Below are 17705 nucleotides of genomic sequence, written 5' to 3'. Positions count from 1 at the left end.
GAACATGTGACTTGCCCAAGATCACCCAGTTGATTTCACGGCCAAGCGAGGGATTGAACTCTGGACTCTAGAGTTGTAGCCCAACACTCAAACCACTATGTCATATTTGCTCTCATACTGTATATTAATTTTCATGATGGGTTTATTCAGTAATTAATCTAATGAACTTTGTACAAGTTGACATTCAGGGCATTTTTGCTACAGAATACACACACACATAAACATATACGACAGGTTTGCCTTAAGGTTACCATAAATCAGAAATAACTTGAAGGTGCAGAACAACAACCCATCACAATAAACTATGCCCAAACTTTAGATCTAACATTCAAGATCCATAGAAGAGCCACAATCCCTTCTGGGACACTGCAGGGTGTAATGCAAAGTTCATTTAAACAAACAAAATACATAAAAGTGGGATCCATCTGGAAAAGGGGATTTGGTAGAATGTTTTTAAAAACCTTCCTAAGCCTATACAAAGAATGGCTCAATTATCATGGAAGAAAATTCATATATATTATAAACAAGGGCACAATGCCCAAAGCTCATGAATTAAACTGAACAGAGATGGTACAGTACAACAATGAAATGGGACCTGACTGTACTAAGACAAAGACACGTGTATGTCAAAAAAGCACCCTAGTACTGTGAATGCAATTTGATTTCTCATCTGAAAGGGCATGAGCATGTCTACACCAAGCCAGCAAATTAAAAACCGTTATATTTATTCAGAAAAGATTGTTTTTATGTATGTGGTAGAGGTAGTTAGCAGAAGATTTATGGCTACAGAAGAAGAGCTTAATTGTCATTAGCAAAAATTTCTTCCTATAGGAGAAATTACAGATACATGTTCAGAAAGGTTGGTAGAGAGGGTGACTTGCCCTTCTCCACTCCCAGCAAGATTTTCCAAAAAAGCAAAAGAACAAAAGCTGCAGATTTCAAAGAAGCAGTATTATATACTGTATATACTTGGAATATTTAGGTGAGTAATCCACGGTTCAATGTAAGTACAGTTGGCTCTCTAAATTTGTGGCTTTGACTTTTGTGGATGTGATTATTTGTGGATTTGATTAAGATGTTCTCTGTAGGAATCTCTAGGTCCCCAAGAGACAAGTTTATCATAGTGTTGCGCTGGATGACCTAAAGACTCTGAGAGAAAACACTTCTCTGGGCATTTGTAAGTCCTCCAGCATGATTCTATGGTCAAATTCTGGCAGATGCTGACCATAAGAGTTCTTCTGGAGGACAGAGAGATTGCTAGAGAGATGTTCTCTCCAGTTAAAAAATCTAGTGCTATATAAATAAATGATATTAATAGGTTTTTGTTACCTTGAGTCAGACCACTGATCTGTCTGACTATTGTCTTGGGCACAGGTTGTCCTTAGCTCTGCCGGCCATTTTAATCAGTAAATGCCAAGAACTGACCTAGGGGACTTCTAAATAAAAGTTCTACTAATGATCTATAACTCTTTCACTAAATAACCTTGAAGAAGAAACTCTGTTCAATAGTAAATTCAGAAGTGAAATTCAGCCACTGGGAGTGGTTAGTACAGATCTTTCCTTGATGTTGTTGGATTGCTTTATTTACAGATGAGATGAAAACAGACTCTGATTTACATAAACTTCAAAGTGCAATAATGTTTCAGCTGTGCTTTTCCAAAAACCGTTTGATAGTACTGTACATCTGAAAAACCATTTGATACACCAATGCTGAGAAAGACCACATATGTAGTTATTTGACAAGAGCTGGGATAGATTGCTTTTTTGGAATTCATCTCCTACTAGTCCCTCGGCTCAAATGGAACCTACACCAGGTATATATCACAATTTGCCAGCTGTTTGGAGGCTTAACAAACAGATTCAGCGAAGAAATGTATTGAACTCCAATGGACTGTGACATATTGCTAGTGGGTCAGAATTTGCAGAAGCACTGGTCCAAGTTTTCCTTTTACAAAAGGTATTTTGAAAGAAGTCTGAGAAATAAGTACCGCTTCCAGATGCACAGCCAGGTAACAAAAAGCTTTCCTGTTCTACATCACAAATGGTTTTTCCTGCCATTGGTTTCAAGGTATTGATTTTCACCACCTAGGTGCAAATAGCTGATGCCTCCTCCTCCTCCTCCTATTAATATACTACCTCTCCTGCCTTTTGATTAGAATTGCTTCGAAAGCTCAAATTTCCAGCCCTAAATACCTTGTTCTACTTTTTCAGACTGGGTGGAAGTGTCTGGGTAGGAACTAGCAATTCAAAAAAAATTCTTTCACTTTTTATTTTCACTCGCTAATAGCATTTAATTAACCCTCATAAATTAAGGAGGACATTTTAGTTCTGCAGGGTTATGTTTTACTGCAGATCCACAGGGAATGGAAGCTACTGTGTAGACACTCTATGAAATTATCACCTGCACAATTGCATGCCAAGTTCCCCAAATCTCAGCAAGCTGCTACAAGACAGCTTTTCTCTTCTTGTAAGCCAAACAAACAATTTTAAAAAAAAACTGGGATGGGAATTTAAAAAATACCAATAACCCCATCAATTTTTGTAATCTGGATATTTTTTTTGTCTGACCAACCAACATATTGGGGCAAAGAAATGATGCATTCTGTTATGCAGCAAATCATAACATGAGAAAAGCTCAAAGAATTTGTTCTGTTTGTCAGCAGGTTAATGCCATTTGAAGGAAACTGATTTGGAGGGAAGGGGACACTTTTCACTGGGGTAAAGAAATATCCCAACATGCAAGAAGTGTATATTTGTTTTAATGAGATACGATTTCATTTTCATTCCACCTTGTACTTTCTAGCTCTGCATGCTAGTTTGAACTCGTACACACTCATTTGGACATGGGCTTTTAAAAAGAAATATCCTGCAATGCATTACAATTATCATCAGGGTGAGGGAAAAAATACAGCACAGGTCACACAATGCAATTTTTTTAACCCCAGTGCATGATTGTTAAATATTCTACAGATCAAAAAAGAAAGAACAGGCCATAGTCTTCTATCAACTCTGAGCTTAGCTTTTGTTCATGTGTTTACTGTGTGTATTTAATGGCACCTTTCAAGTTAAGACATGTTCTTGGTTGGAGAGGATTGTTCAATGCTTGGCTTGCACAAAAGTGATATAAAAATGATGTTGCAGCACCAAGGCAACAACAAGGAAATGGAAGGGAGAATAGACCGGGTGACACAAACCTGAGAAGGAGAGAAGATCCTATGAATGGAACAGATCATGTGGAACCAATACCTAAATAATGATTTGCAAGATTATTGAAGACATAGAGCATAGTCCCCAGTCCATTCTTATTATATACCCAATGGAGGAGGGTACCTCATAAACAGACAAGACACAAATCAGAAGCAACACTAAAGCCATAATCCTAGAATGTGCACCATTAGTTTACCACAGTCATACAGACATCAAGGATAGATCTATATTGTCTACAAAACTGTAGTTTTAACTACGTGGCCAAGTCATTTTATAGTTTTGTTTCTTAGAAAACTGGAAGTAAACACAGCTATTTCTAAACTAATATTCATTCAGACATCTTTGGGTGTCTTTCAGGGGAGGAATTTAAGCTAGGCTCAATTACATTTGAGGAGAAGCTGAGTCATACAAATATCCAGAGGCCTCTAAAACAACTGACTAATAGAAGCAGCAATGATATAGTTTACAAATCACTGTGGCAGCAATGCCATTAATATTTAAAGACACTGTAACCAAAGATATTTTACTAATACAGTATAATTTCCCCCCTTGATTTCTGTCTGGAGTATTATTCGCCAATGGTATTACAACAGGAAGAAACTTACCTTTGAACTAAGTGTTTGTTTGTTTTGGAAAAATAGGTAAAATGAGATGATGTCCAGCTTTGGGAAAGGATACTATATAAGTTTTCCAGAAGCAACATCCATACTAACATAATATTTGGTGAAAATTTGGGCCTGTCTGCATTACTTATAAATTGTGAATTCCCACGGGATTGCTAGTCCAACACTAAGGGCCCTTACAGACAGGCCAAAATAAGGTTGCTTCGGGTCATTTTGAAGATACACTGTTTAAATGATGCATGCGTCCTAAGAGGCCAGAAGCCACGCCAAAGCCATGCTCCAGTCCTAAGGACCGGAGTGCAACTTTGGCATTGCTTGCAGCCTCTTAAGATGCATGTGTCATTTAAACAGCATACACCCAAAATAACCTGAACCAGCTTTATTTTGGCCTATCTGTACAGGCCCTTAGTCACACTGGTTCTCTTTATATTACTCAGACCCAAAACCCTGAATTGGCAGCTGACAGGGACCATATGAGAAAGTAGCCATTCACCAAAAACCCACATCAGGTAAGGGGAGGAATTCAGGGCCAGAATACTCCGGGGACAGCAGAGAGTATCCTGGCAAATGTAGACAAGTCCTTTGGCCCTTCAAATGTTTTGAATTTCAAGTCTCAGAAAACCAGACAGCCCAAATGTAAGGAATTATGGGAACTATAATCCAACATCTAGAGGATGGCCCTTTGATATAAGTAATGCAAATGTGTGCATGTGCCTTCAAGTCACCTGTCGACTTACAGCGTCCCCGTGAATTTTATAGGGTTTTCTTAAGCAAAGAATAGGAAATTTTGCCATTTCCTTCCTCTGACCTGTAAAGTATGTAGAGCTGCAACCACATACTTTACCAGTCCCAGGCCTCTGCCAAATTCAGTTCTTTGGCTTCTGTAGGAACTGTCAGTTCATGCCAAGAAATCCACTTGACAGGAAGCATACATACTAAAAGTGTACATGTTAATTCAGTAATAAAGTTATTAATTCCCAGAATAAACCAAGCTCATATTGACAAAAAGGCCCTGAACGCCTTAAAAAGTAATGCTGGAGCCAATTATTAGAATAAGGAAGAATCCTTGACCAGATATTTCAGGAGATAAAGCATGCATTTTTCATAAAGATTATATGATCCTGAATTATATATGCTTAAACATAAATGTCCAACACAAAAGAAATTTTGCAATATTTTCGCACACAAAGGGACCAAAATTTGTAACATTCTGTTAAACATTGCTTATGATTTTATGACTGAAATAACACTTTCCTCACTGCTAGCACATTTAACATTGTGCAAGACACAGTCCTTTTCACTGTAGAAGGCTTACATGAATCTACCCTAGGAAGACAAGGAAGCAAGGTCAGACAGTGAAAAATGAATCACAGGGAAGGGTTAGGACAAAGTATAGCAACAGTGGAAGCACAGGTAATGGAGACAAAGTGAGGCTTGGGTGACTCAACAAAACCAATGAAGAAATAAGCCTTCCAAAACCATTTAAATGGGCAGAAGGATATCAAAGAGGTTAATCTATGCACAGAATGGCAGCAGACACAGAGATGGAGTAAGGGCAGAGAACAGAGCCAACAGGGTGCAGAAGTGGAAAGCTTTAAAAGTACAGAAGCTTGGCGCCAATGATGAAAGTCACAGGGGGACAGTGGAGCTGTTGTTGTTGTGTGCTTCCCAGTCATTTTTGACTTATGGCGACCCTAAGGCAAATCTATCATAGGGTTTTCTTGGCAAATTTCTTCAGAGGGTGTTTGCTGTTGCCATCCTCCAAGGCTGAGAGAGTGTGATTTGCCCAAGGTCACCCAGTGTTTTTTTATGAACGAGCTGGGAATCGAATCCTGACCTCCGGAGTCGTGGTCCAACACTCAAACCACTACAACATGCAGTCTCTCCACAGTGAAACTATGGGAAGTCTATTTATTGAACTATAATGATTCAAGCTTTGATCGTGCCAGGGATTCCTGCACCTAAGGTGAAACAACAGTTCTACTTGTAATTAGTGACTAATCAGTTTGTAATTGTGTCCAGATGCAACTAGTCAGCCCTCCATATCCACGGATTTTTTTATCCATGAATTCAAGCATTCGCTGTTTGAAAATATTTTAAAAATATATAAATTCTAAAAGGCAAACCTTGGTTTTGCCATTTTATATAGGGAACACCATTTTACCATGCCACTGTATATAATGGGACTTCAGCATCCACGTATTTTGGTATCCACGGGTGGTCCTGGAACCAAACCCCACGGAAATCAAGGGTCCACTGTATGTATTTCTCCACCAACCACGGTTTCCCTAAAAATTATGATCCTGGTGAAAGGTTCTAGAGTACATCAGCTTATGACTCATTCTTACAATTTGCCAGACCTCTAAACCAGGATGTAATTTTTTTAGGGCAACAGTGGGCAACTTTGACCCTCCAGACATTAATGATTTGCAGATGCCTTAATCCTTCACCATTGGCTATGTTAGCTAAGGCTGATGGACGTTCCAGCCCATCAACATTTGGAGAGCCACAGTTGTCCTCCACTGTTTTAGAGGATTCTTCGGATATGGCCAACATCTACTTAGAAGATGGATAGTACACTGTGGGATTCCTTCACATCCTTCCTCCCGCACAGATACGTCTCACCACTTTAACCACTGTACAGGCTTCTTTGGATCCCATATTGGGAGAAAGCTGCAACAGAAATTAAAGCAACAAAAATAAAATCAATCTGCATCATCCCTAACCAGTTACACTTTTCATGAGAGTATGAAATGGGTCTGCAAGCCCTGACTATGAGGAAACCTAGCTAACGTTCATGCACATGTTAACATTACACCTTATTTAAGGCAGACAGTGAAAAGAAAGACTGAAATTGGCACAGGACAAGGAAAGGAAACAGGTCTCATCTGCTGATAGTGTGCTCTTTATCACCTAGCCATGGTTATAAGATGAAGAACATCACACCTAAGAGAGAGGCTGACTATTAAAGCAAAGATTGGCAACTATGTTCTCCAGTTTTGTTTTGTTTTTACCTACAATTCCCAACAGCCCCAGCCAGAATATCCAATGGTGATGGATTATAGGAGCTGAAGTCCAAAAACATCTAGGTAGCAAGAGTTGTCCCTCTTCGCACTAAAAGAAGAGTGTAACATAAAAAACAAGGGAGGCTGAACTTTGCATGTCCCTATTTCTTTAAGAACTTTTTTGCATCAAATAATGAAAATGTCTTCTAAATTAATAATTCAGTTTTCAGAGAAGTACAAGAGACTAAAATTAGTTTAACCAAATATGGAAGACATTATATTAGCATACATATAACATTCTCAGTTGTGAAAGGGTGGTTCTGAACATTTTGATAGGATACTGTAAAAAAATGAAAAGAAAAATAACGGAAAAAAAAAATAGCAAATGCTCGAGGTGCTTTAATTTAATCCAAAACTCTAAGGTTAAAGAAACAAACTGAAAAGTGGAGTAGGCCCTCTCAACCAAGCAGTTCAAACAGGTATATGTAAAAGGTTCACCTCACATATTCCATGTCCATTGTTTAAAATATACAGAGCATAACCACATTCAACAAAAAGAGTATGTTGATGTCTCTTCTAGCCAAGGAAGGTGTGAAGGGTGTGAAGGAAAGGGGCAACAACATTATGAAGCGAGGGGCATGGGAAATTAGTTAAAATAAGACCATGTATGGAGGGAGGATGTATGCTGTAGTGGTTTGAGCTTTGGACTAGGACTCTGGAGATCAGGGTCTGCCATGTAAATCCTCTGGGTGACCTTGGGCAAATCACACTCTCTCAGCCTCAGAGAATGGCAATGACAAACCTCCTCTGAAGAAACTTGCCAAGAAAACTCCATGACAGCTTCGCCTTAGGGTCACCATTAGTCAAAAATGATTTGAAGGCACGTAGCAACAACAAAACAAATGAATGGAGGTGAGAGAACTAGAAGGCTTAAAGGAGGACATACTTTGTAAAACAGAGTAATATTAAAACTGCTTGGATAGATACGGGGCAAGAGTTCAATGGTCATGAGCTAAACAGCAGAGAGTAACAGAGAAAAAACGCCTATCCAAGATTGAACTAAACATTTTCATGACGAGCATTGCAGTTTTGTATTGGTTTGATGCAAGTAGTATCTTTTGTCTTTCACTAGTCTTTAAGATCTTCCTTCACTATTTATGCTAAACATTTATATCATTGTTTGTTTCTTCATAATTGATAAGACTCACACAAAATATCCTTTCTCTCCCCCCCCCCTCTCTCTCTCTCTCTCACACAGACACACACACAGAGGAATGGAATACTTGGGTATTCTTTGCTTAAACATCTCCAAAAATAGCTGATGCAAAGCAATTCCTCCTCGATGCATATGCAAATAATGCACTATTGCTCAACTCCATCCAGCTACAGCAAGTTATTCATATTACCTGGCTCACACCCGTTTGTTTTTTTATGTAACAGGGATATGAGCAATGCTTAATCATAAGGCAAGGACATCACATTTTCAGACACCCTCAACTCCTTTCTGTATGTAACCTTCCTGTTCAAGGCCATCTTACGACATACACATCTCAGCAAATTACAGCAAATCAACGTGGTGTATCAGGATACGTAAAGCCCAATTCATGTTCACACAGAACAAACAGGCGGGACAGCTGCTTCCTCCAAGGACAACATGAATACGGAAGGAAGGAAAGAAGGAAGGAAGTAGCATGGCAGATACAGAATACCAAACTTCAGATAGCCTCTAACAAGCCCAAACACAGACAAGTTCAAAAGATCCCAATATTCTGTCTTTGAGGGTAACCAAGGCAATCTCAAGTCCAGATAATACCTCCCTTGACCCTAGGGAGAAGTTGCCTAATGAACTGTGGAGATCAGTCTCCTAAAACCACCACCCAATATTGATCCCGTGGCAAAATAGCATGTCAGTAGGCCCAATACGAGCACAAAATATCTGGATAGATTAGAAGAAGCCTGGTCCAAAACTTGTAATAACATGGATGGCAAAATGATGTTTCAAAAAGAAAAGAAAAAAGGCTTCAGATAGAACTGAATTAATGGCAAGATGAAAATAATTAATCTCCCAATGAATTTGGGAGATGAATTATTCTTTGTTTAGAATAATCTTCAAGTTATTCTCTATTTATTTCTGCTATACGATGTGGGTTTCTGATTAAAAGCAATTAAAATCAAGACAAAGCAAGAGAAACCTCATAATCTGGCCAATACAGCCATGCTAAATGCTAAACTCCTTCTGAGTGTAACACAAACAGTCTACAAGTTGTCAAAAGGTTTTTTCACAGGCGTGGGTGAAGGTGCAGGCCTTGTCTGTACTAGAAGACCTCATTCACACATTGAGAAAAAATGTGAGAGGGTCACAGGGCCACATGTGCTGACCAACATACATGTGTAGAGCTCCTCCACACGAAGGGAGTGGGACTGAGACTGCCCCAGTACCTCCACACTTGCATAGTGGAGCTCTGTGGAAGCATTCAAAGGAAGCACTGAGCCCTCTTCTCATTCACCTGAAAGCTTGGTGTGGCCAGATCTGGCATGAGCAGTTACTTTCACATTCAAGAGATGTGTGAATCATAGAATCCTAGAGTTGGAAGAGACCACAAGGTCCATCGAGTCCAAACCTCTACCATTAAGGAACACACATTCAAAGCACACTTAACAGACAGCCATCCAGCCTCTGTTTAAAAACCTGTAAGGAGTCTCCATCACTCTCCAAGGCAGTGTGTTCCACAGCTCTTACTGTCAGGAAGTTCCTCCTCATGCTGAGATGGAATCTCTTTTCCTGTAGTTTGAATCCACTGCTTCATGTCCTATTCTCTGGAAGAGCAGAAAATAAGCTTGCTCCATCCTCAAATGCTCCATTTGAAAAGGTATATGACACCTTTTCAAATACTGAAACTAGCCTATCATATCACCCCTTAACCTTCTCTTCTCCAGGCTAAGCATATCCAGATCCCTAAGTCGTTCCTCATAGGGCACGGTTTCCGGATCCTTCACCATTTTGGTTGCCCTCCTTTGGGCATGCTCCAGCTTCTCAAAATCCTTTTTGAACTGTGGTGCCCAGAACTGGACACGTATTCCAGGTGGGGCATGACCAAAGCAGTATAGATCGGTACTATCACTTCCCTTGATCTAGAGACACTATAACTTCTACTGATGCAGCTCAGAATCTCATTGCCCTTTTGACTCTTCAAGTGCAAAGATATAAAACTACACAAAGTTAGGATCGTCCAAGTCATCGTATTTTCCATCACCATGTACGGACATGATAGCTGGACAGGGAAGAAATCAAATGGCAATTTGAGATGTGGTGCTGGAGAAGAGTGCTAAGGATACCATGGACAACCAAAAAGACAAACAAATGGGTCCTAGAACAGATCAAGCCTGAACTCTTTCTGGAAGCCAAGATGATTAAATTGAGAATGTCGTATTACGGACACATCATGAGAAGAAAGAAAAAAACAATGCTAGGAAAGGTGGAGGGCAGAAGAAAGAGATGAAGACCGCATACTAGATGGCTAGACGCAATCAGAGAGATCCCTGAACCTGCAGGACCTGAACGGAACTGTTGAGGACAGAGGGGCTTGGAGCTGTTTGATTCATGGGGTCACCATGAGTCAAAGTTGACTGGAAGGCAGCTAACAACAAACAATACACATTGTACACATAGTCTGAAGGTAACTGTATGCATAATATTTTAAATAGTTTTATGCGTCAAACAAAATTTGTGTACATTGAACCACCAGAGGGCAAAGGTATCACTGTCTCAGCCACTCATGTGGACACTTTTGGGTTACAGTGGGCCCTTGGTATCTGCTGGGGTGTGGTTCCAGGATCCACCGTAGATGCCAAAATCTGTGAATGCTCAAGTCCCATTAAATACAATGGCATAGTTAAATTTTGTCCCTTATATAAAATTGCTTTTTGGAATATAGATAGATAGATAGATAGATAGATAGATAGATAGATAGATAGAGAGAGTCGCCCCTCCAAGTCCACGAACTTGAGATCCACGGACTTGAAAATCCACAGAGGGGCGACCACCATTAACCTCAGTGGGGGTGTGCCCATGGCGCATGCCCTATTCAAGCCTATGGGGCTTGAATATGCGCGAGATTTGAAACTCACAGGGGTGGGGGCTCTGGAACAGATCCCCCACGAGTTCCAAAGGGCAAGAGTGTGTGTGTGTGTGTGTGTGTGTGTGTGTACATATATGGAATATATATAACATTTTCAATCCATGGATGGTTGAATCCATGGATATGGAGTGCCAACGATATTTTAGATTTTAGAATTCCAGATAAGGAATTATCTCAACCTATACAGTAGAAAATAACAGATTAAGGAAATGTTATTATGTTACAACGTAGCTTCACCACGAACATTAACTACTTGACATTAACCATGAACATTAATCACTATGAACATTAACTACTTCACATTAACAAAAGGTACTCAAGACTGAAGTCTTAGTTTGACAACCCAAAAGCACATGGTCACATACAGTGCATGAGCATACCACAGAAAGAGATGTGTTCACTCTAACCTCGACCCTTAAAGTTGCCCAAAAAAAGTGAAGGAATTCAAAGATATAGCCTTGTTAGTCTGCAAAATCAGTATGTAGGGAGATCTTGTAGCACCTTTGAGACTAACTGAAAGAAAGTTGGCAGCATGAGCTTTCCTAAACTTAAGTCAATTTCCTCAGATGCATTTGGACAAAATGCATCTGAAGAAGTAGAGTTTAGTCTACAAAAGCTAATGCTGACAATTTCTTTCATTCAGTTAGTCTCCAAGGTGCTACAAGATCTCTCTACATACTAAAAAAAAAGTGAAGGTCTTGATCCTTCCTCTGTATTTGCAGCAATCAGAAGAAGGGATCAAGAGAACAAAATGCAAGGTAGCCGCAGCAAACTCTAAATCAGTGCTACCGGCTATCCTCAGACTGGTTCCAGTTCCCAAGCCACTGGCTGCAAATCTCTGGCCAGTTTCCAGGAAATAACATCCAAAACACCCTGGAGAAATAATCCTGTTTGAGACCGCTTTAACTGCCCTGGCTCAATGATAGGGAATCCTGGGAACCGTTGTTTTGTGAGACATTTAGCCTTCTTTGTCAGAGAGCTCTGCTGCCTCAACAAACAACTCTTCTCAGGATTCCCTAGCACTAAACCAGGGCAGTTAAAGCAGTCTCAAACTGGATTATTTCTGCAGGGTGTTTTGGACCAAAGAAATAAGTACAGCTCATTGACACAAACAGAGTGCCAGTCCCTGGCATAATGGGGGGGGGGGGGGGGGTGCTAGTCCCCGACATCAGAAAGTGTGTAATGCATGGTCTGAACCAAGTGGTTCGCAAACTTTGGTCCTCCAGATGTTTTGGGCTTCAGTTCCCCAGATTGATGACTGTTGGCCAAGCAATCTGGTGCCTCTGGGAGTTGAGGTCCAAAACATCTGGCACACCGAAGTCTGGGAACCACTGGTCTAAACAATTAATCAATGCCCCAGTCTGCCACCTAGTTCTGCACCAACTTCCCTAAAAAGAACCGTTGCTCTGTAAGATATTGGGACCCAATATAAACCTTCCACATCTGTACTATCATGAAATATATATGAAGAAGCAGGAAACAAGACTTTCTTCAGCTTGGTCACCCACTAACAGCATGAAGTTTGGTTTGCACATGCAACCCCTCCAGTGGTTGTTGTTGTTGTCGTTGCTGTGTGACTTCAAGTCACTTCCAATTTATGGAGACCCCAAAGAGAACCTATCATAGGGTTTTCTTGGCAAGATTTGTTCAGAGGAGGTTTGCCATTGCAAGGCTGAGTTGAGAGGGTGTGACTCACCCAAGGACACCCAGTGGGTTTCATGGCTGAGCTGGGAATCGAACCCTGGTCTCCAGAGTTGTGGTCCAATGCTCAAGCACTATGCCACACTGGTTCTCTTCTTAGGGTCACTTGGAGGCACACAGCAATAACAAGAAAAAGGTGGGGTTTTCTCTGGAAGTTGTTTCTGAGGGGGTTTGCCTTTGCCATCCCCTGAGCCTGAGAGAGTGTGACTCACTCAATGGGTTTACATGGCCGAGCTAGGATTCGAACCCTGCTCTGCAAAGTCTTAGTCCAATGCTCAAACCAAAAACACCACACTGGCTCCTCATTAAAACTCTACCTGGGGAATGTCTGTCTGTAATAAAGAGGGGAGAAGCTTGACCAGGAAAACCCACCTTGGGCAAGTCACACTCTCTCAGCCTCAGAGGAAGGCAATGACAATCCTCCTCTGAAGAAACCTTGCCATGAAAACTCCATGATAGTCACACTCTCTCAGCCTCAAGAGGATGGCCATGGCAAAAAAAAAAAAAAAAAACCCTGAAGAAACCTTGCTATGAAAACCCCATGATAGGGTCCCCATAAGTCAAAAGTGGCTTTCTTGGCAAGTTCCTTCAGAGGGGTTGCTGTTGTTCTTTTCCCTTTCCCCTGAGGAGGCTGAGAGAGTGTGACTCCTTTCCTCAAAGCGGATGGCTTTCCATGGCCCAGCCTTCTAGAATCAATAAGTCTCTTCATTGTAACGTCGAATGCTTCTCTCTTCTTCTTCTTTTAAAATCCGTAATCCACCTTGAGTCCTTTCCTGAAAGAAAGGCGGCATACAAATCTGCAATACAACAAATAAAACAGCCCAACGCTCAAATCACTATTGGAGGAGGGAGCGAAGGTCCAAAACACACTGCAGAATTAACAACCCAGTTTGAGACCGCTTTAACTGCAATGGTTCAGTGCTATTAGGGAATCCTGTGAATGGTAGTTGACTGTGGCACCAAAGCTCTCTGACAGAGAAGGCTAAATGTCTCACAGAACTACACTTCCCAGGATTCCCTAGCACTGAACCAGGGCAGTTAAAGTGGTCTCAAAGTGGGGTTATTTCTGCAGTGTGGTTTTGAACCGAAGTCGAAAGAAAGAAAGAAAGGCTGCATCCACACTGGAGCAATAACCCGGTTTGTCACCGCTTTAACATTTTGTCTGTCTCCAGGCTGCTATGGAATTCTGGGAGCTGGGAGTCTGTTGTGGGGGCGACTCCAACTCCCAGAATTCCATAGCAGCCTTGAGCCAGAGTTGAAGCGGTCGCAGAGTGGGGTTATTCCTCCAGTGTGCATGCAGCCTAAAGAAAGTCGGGCTCATCCCGCTTTAACTCCTCCCCCGGTGTAGACAAGCCTTGAAACGAGATGCTGCTGATGGATTTGGGGAGGGACTATATAATTACCTTCGCAGAGGTACCCCGCCAGCCCCCAAATGAAATCGGTGCAGTAGTGGCAGAAAGTGGGCTTGGTGAGGGTGACCCGCTTGAACGCGTGTCCGTGGGGCGCGTTCACACGAGACGCGGGCTGATGCTGCTGCTGCTGCTGTTTGGGAGACGCTGAAGGCGTCGGCGGCGGCGGCGTCGGGCTCCGGTTGTGCTGCTGCTGCTGCCTCCTGAGCAGCGAAGGCGAGGAGGACGGCGTGGGCAGAGAGCGGCTCTTGCCTCCTGCTCCTGCTGCTCCTCTTCCCGCCATGATTCGGGGTCTGGAAGCCGGGCTGCCGCCTCCCGAGAGGGCGCCCTCTGCCATGCCGGCCGACGACGGAGCCCCTGGCTGCTGAGACTTCCGCCCAGTGGATGGAGGACGCAGAGGGCGGGCCTAGGGCTCCGCCGCAACGCCTCCAGGCGGGCCTCCGGGGAGAGAGGCAGGCAGGCGGGCAGGGAAGGAGGACGAAGAAGAAGAGACGCCTCCTCCTCCTCCTCCCTCTGAAACACAGTCATAATAAATAATAGAAGAAGTACACAAAACACTCTCTCCCAGAAATATAGGTTCAAGGAGGCAGAAAATGGAGGACGTGACACACAAGCACTCCCTGAAATGCCCATTATTCACAGGCTTCCCTGAGGCAGGGTCTCCCCCTGGGCAGAAAGGAGGATGGAATTATGGAGGGCATGATGACACAAAGACAAAAAACACTCATTCAATATATATTGAACACTCATTCAATATATAAACACATTGAAAATATATATATATATATATATTCAATGAGTGTTTTTTGTCTTTGTGTCATCATGCCCTCCATAATTCCATACACACACACACAGAGTCAGGTTTCTTCTGACTGAGGCAGGCTCAAAATGGGATGGAGGGCCTTCTGGGGCTCCTGGGCAGAAAGAGGGATGAAATCATGGAGGACATGGCACAAAAGACAAAAACACTCGTTCAGGTTTCTGAGGCAGGCTCAAAATGGTGGAGGGCCTTCTCCTGGACTGAAAGGATGAAATGGAGGATGTGCGTGACGCAAATAAAAGCCAAAAACACTCGTATAGAAATATACATAAACACTCATATAGAAATATACGTTCATCCTTCTGAGTTAGGCTCACAATGGAGGGCCTTCGATAAAAATGGAGGACATGAGGCAAAAACACTCGTAGGAATGTACATCCCTGCTTCTGAGGCATGCTCAAAATGATGGAGGGCCTTCTGGGATTCCTCCTAGATAGAAAGGAGAATGAAATGGAGGAAATGACACAATAAAAGCCCAAAGCACTCATAGAGATAATAAATTTATGTTTCTTTCAGGATCGAACCTTTGAGGAAAACTGAGGAAATGAAGCAAAAGCACTCGGAATATATTCGTGCCTCTTAGGCATGCTCAAAATGGAGGGCCTTTTGGGATTCCTCCTGGACAGAAAGAAGGCTGAAATGGAGGCCATAACACAATAACAGCCAAAAACACTCATAGAAATGGACATCCCTGCTTCTGAGGCAGGCTCAAAATGATGGCGGGCCTTCTGAACAGAAAGGAGGATGAAATGGAGGACATGACGCAAAAGCCAAAAACACTCATTGAAATATACATTCATGCTTCTGAGACAGGCTCAAAATGATGGAAGGCCTTCTCCTGGACAGAAAGGAGGCTGAAATGGAGGACGTGAAACAACAAAAGCCATTGGCCTGTTAGACTGCCAAAATAAAGCTGCTTGGGGTCTCTTTGGAGGTATGCTGTTTAAATGATGCATGGGCCCTAAGCCAGAATTCACGTGATAACGTGATGTGTTATCACATACGATTCCTTTCTATGGGAGCTCCTTCCATGGTACTTCCACAGTGATTCCAAAGTGACTCCTCATTCTGATGAATTCGGAAAAAAGTGAATTCACAGAATTCGCTTTCAAGCTCACTTTGATTTCACTCCGAATTGGTCTGGTATGGAATGCAACTTTGCTTCTGCTCTGGTACACCATTGCAACTCCCCTGGGTTGCAAATTTACCATGATGCGGCGCTGCAATTTTCCCCCATTTCCTTTTGGTGGTCCTTTCACTTTCAGGGCAATTCATTTTTGGGGAAAATATATGTGTGTGTGTATGTGCGTGAATGTGAATATACAGATATGAATGTATATCTATCTATCTATATACATGTGTGTGTGTTGAAATTGCTGAAATCGAAGGGAAAATAAAAAAGGGGGATGAAGAAGACAGAAATATTCACGCAATTATGCAAAACAGGGAACAAGAACTTGTGCCCCTTTTCACCCCAGAAACGTACAAGGTCACAATGCTTTCAGACCCCCGCTGAGCATGCACAAGTGTGCCGATTCGAATCATGGAACCCCACCGGTGTGGTAATACAATTTGCACTCACTCCACTTTGCTTGAATCTGCATCACGTGACTTGTCTTGGATTCGATTCCCCCTTGATTCGGAAGGGCAATGGAAGGGCAACCAGGTGTGATAAAACATTGACATTATAACATGAATTTGCATAGCTGAACCAGGTGTCACCCCAGATCTGAGCTGTAAAAACCTCTGTGTGATAAACACCTTGGTCTATTTCCCCCAAGTATCTAAGAAATTCAAAAGCCAAAACAGACTACAGAAATAATACAGCTTGAGAGGACTTTAACTGCCCTGCCCTGCTAGGGAATCCTGGGAATTGTAGTTTATTATGGCCCCACCAGAGCTCTCTGACAGAGAAGGCTATATGTCTTACAAAACTACAATTCCTAGCACTGAGCCAGGACAGTTAAAGTGGTTTGAAACTGGATTATTTCTTCAGTCTGTTTTGGCTTCAAGTCTATGAAAGCTACAACTTCTTCAGCTGTTGTTGTGTGCCTTCATGTTGTTTCCGTCTTATGGCAACTCTAAAGCAAACCTATCATGGTTTTTTTTTGGCAAGATTTGTTCAGAGGAGGTCTGCCATTGCCTTGCCTTGAGGCTGAGAGCATGCGACTCGCCCAAAGTCAGCCAGGTTTCACGGATGAGCTGAGAATCAAACTCTGGTCTCCAGAGTCCTAGTCCAACGCTCAAACCACTATGTCACGCTGGCTGTCACTAGACAGTCTCAAAGGTGCTACAACATCCCTTTTCATAGATGACATGTAGTATTCCTTGTTATAAGTTGCAGTTGATCAATCGTATTTATGGAAGAGCTGATCTCAAAGTATTAATCTCAGTTCATTTCTATCTGAATGAACTTTCTCCAACACATGAGATCTTATTTCCAGTTTATCATCCTACCAAAGTGGGATGGGTAATATTTAGATACAAAAACTTTTCTTTCAGTAGTCTGCCCTTTTCCTCCTTAGTGTCCATGGGAGTACAGTGGATCCTCTACATTTGCTGGGGTTAGGGGCACAGGACCCCTGTGAAAGTGGAAAAACCTCAAATAAAAAAACACATCTACCTGAAGTTGACCATAGAATCATGTTGGAGGACCTACAAATACCCAAAGAAGTGATTTCTCTACTCCAACACAACTCTGTGGTCAATTTCCAGCAGAGTTGCGCTGAAGGACCTAGAGATTCTTAGAGAAAACGTATTAATCAAATTCACAAATAACCAAATCCACAAAAGTCAAAGTC

General features: G+C 42.0%; 1 protein-coding gene across 2 annotated transcripts in view; it reads right to left on the bottom strand.

Annotated features, from left to right (window-relative positions):
- The window catches only part of DGKQ (diacylglycerol kinase theta), an 87066-nt gene extending 72534 nt beyond the window's left edge, over positions 1-14532 (bottom strand). For both annotated transcript variants that reach the window (XM_089488707.1, XM_089488708.1), the window contains exon 1: positions 14079-14532. In XM_089488707.1, coding sequence (XP_089344833.1) covers positions 14079-14421 — 343 coding nt within the window. In that variant the 5' untranslated portion in view covers positions 14422-14532. The remainder of the gene's footprint in view (positions 1-14078) is intronic.
- Between the last annotated feature and the right edge of the window lie 3173 nt (positions 14533-17705).

This window comes from Sceloporus occidentalis, unplaced genomic scaffold (assembly GCF_023333645.1).
Source record: "Sceloporus occidentalis isolate IW3139 unplaced genomic scaffold, rSceOcc1.0.p SCAF_1, whole genome shotgun sequence".
NCBI classification, from domain to species: domain Eukaryota; kingdom Metazoa; phylum Chordata; class Lepidosauria; order Squamata; family Phrynosomatidae; genus Sceloporus; species Sceloporus occidentalis.
The sequence above is the reverse complement of the archived record's forward strand: the minus strand, read 5'-3'. Positions and strand labels throughout refer to the sequence as shown.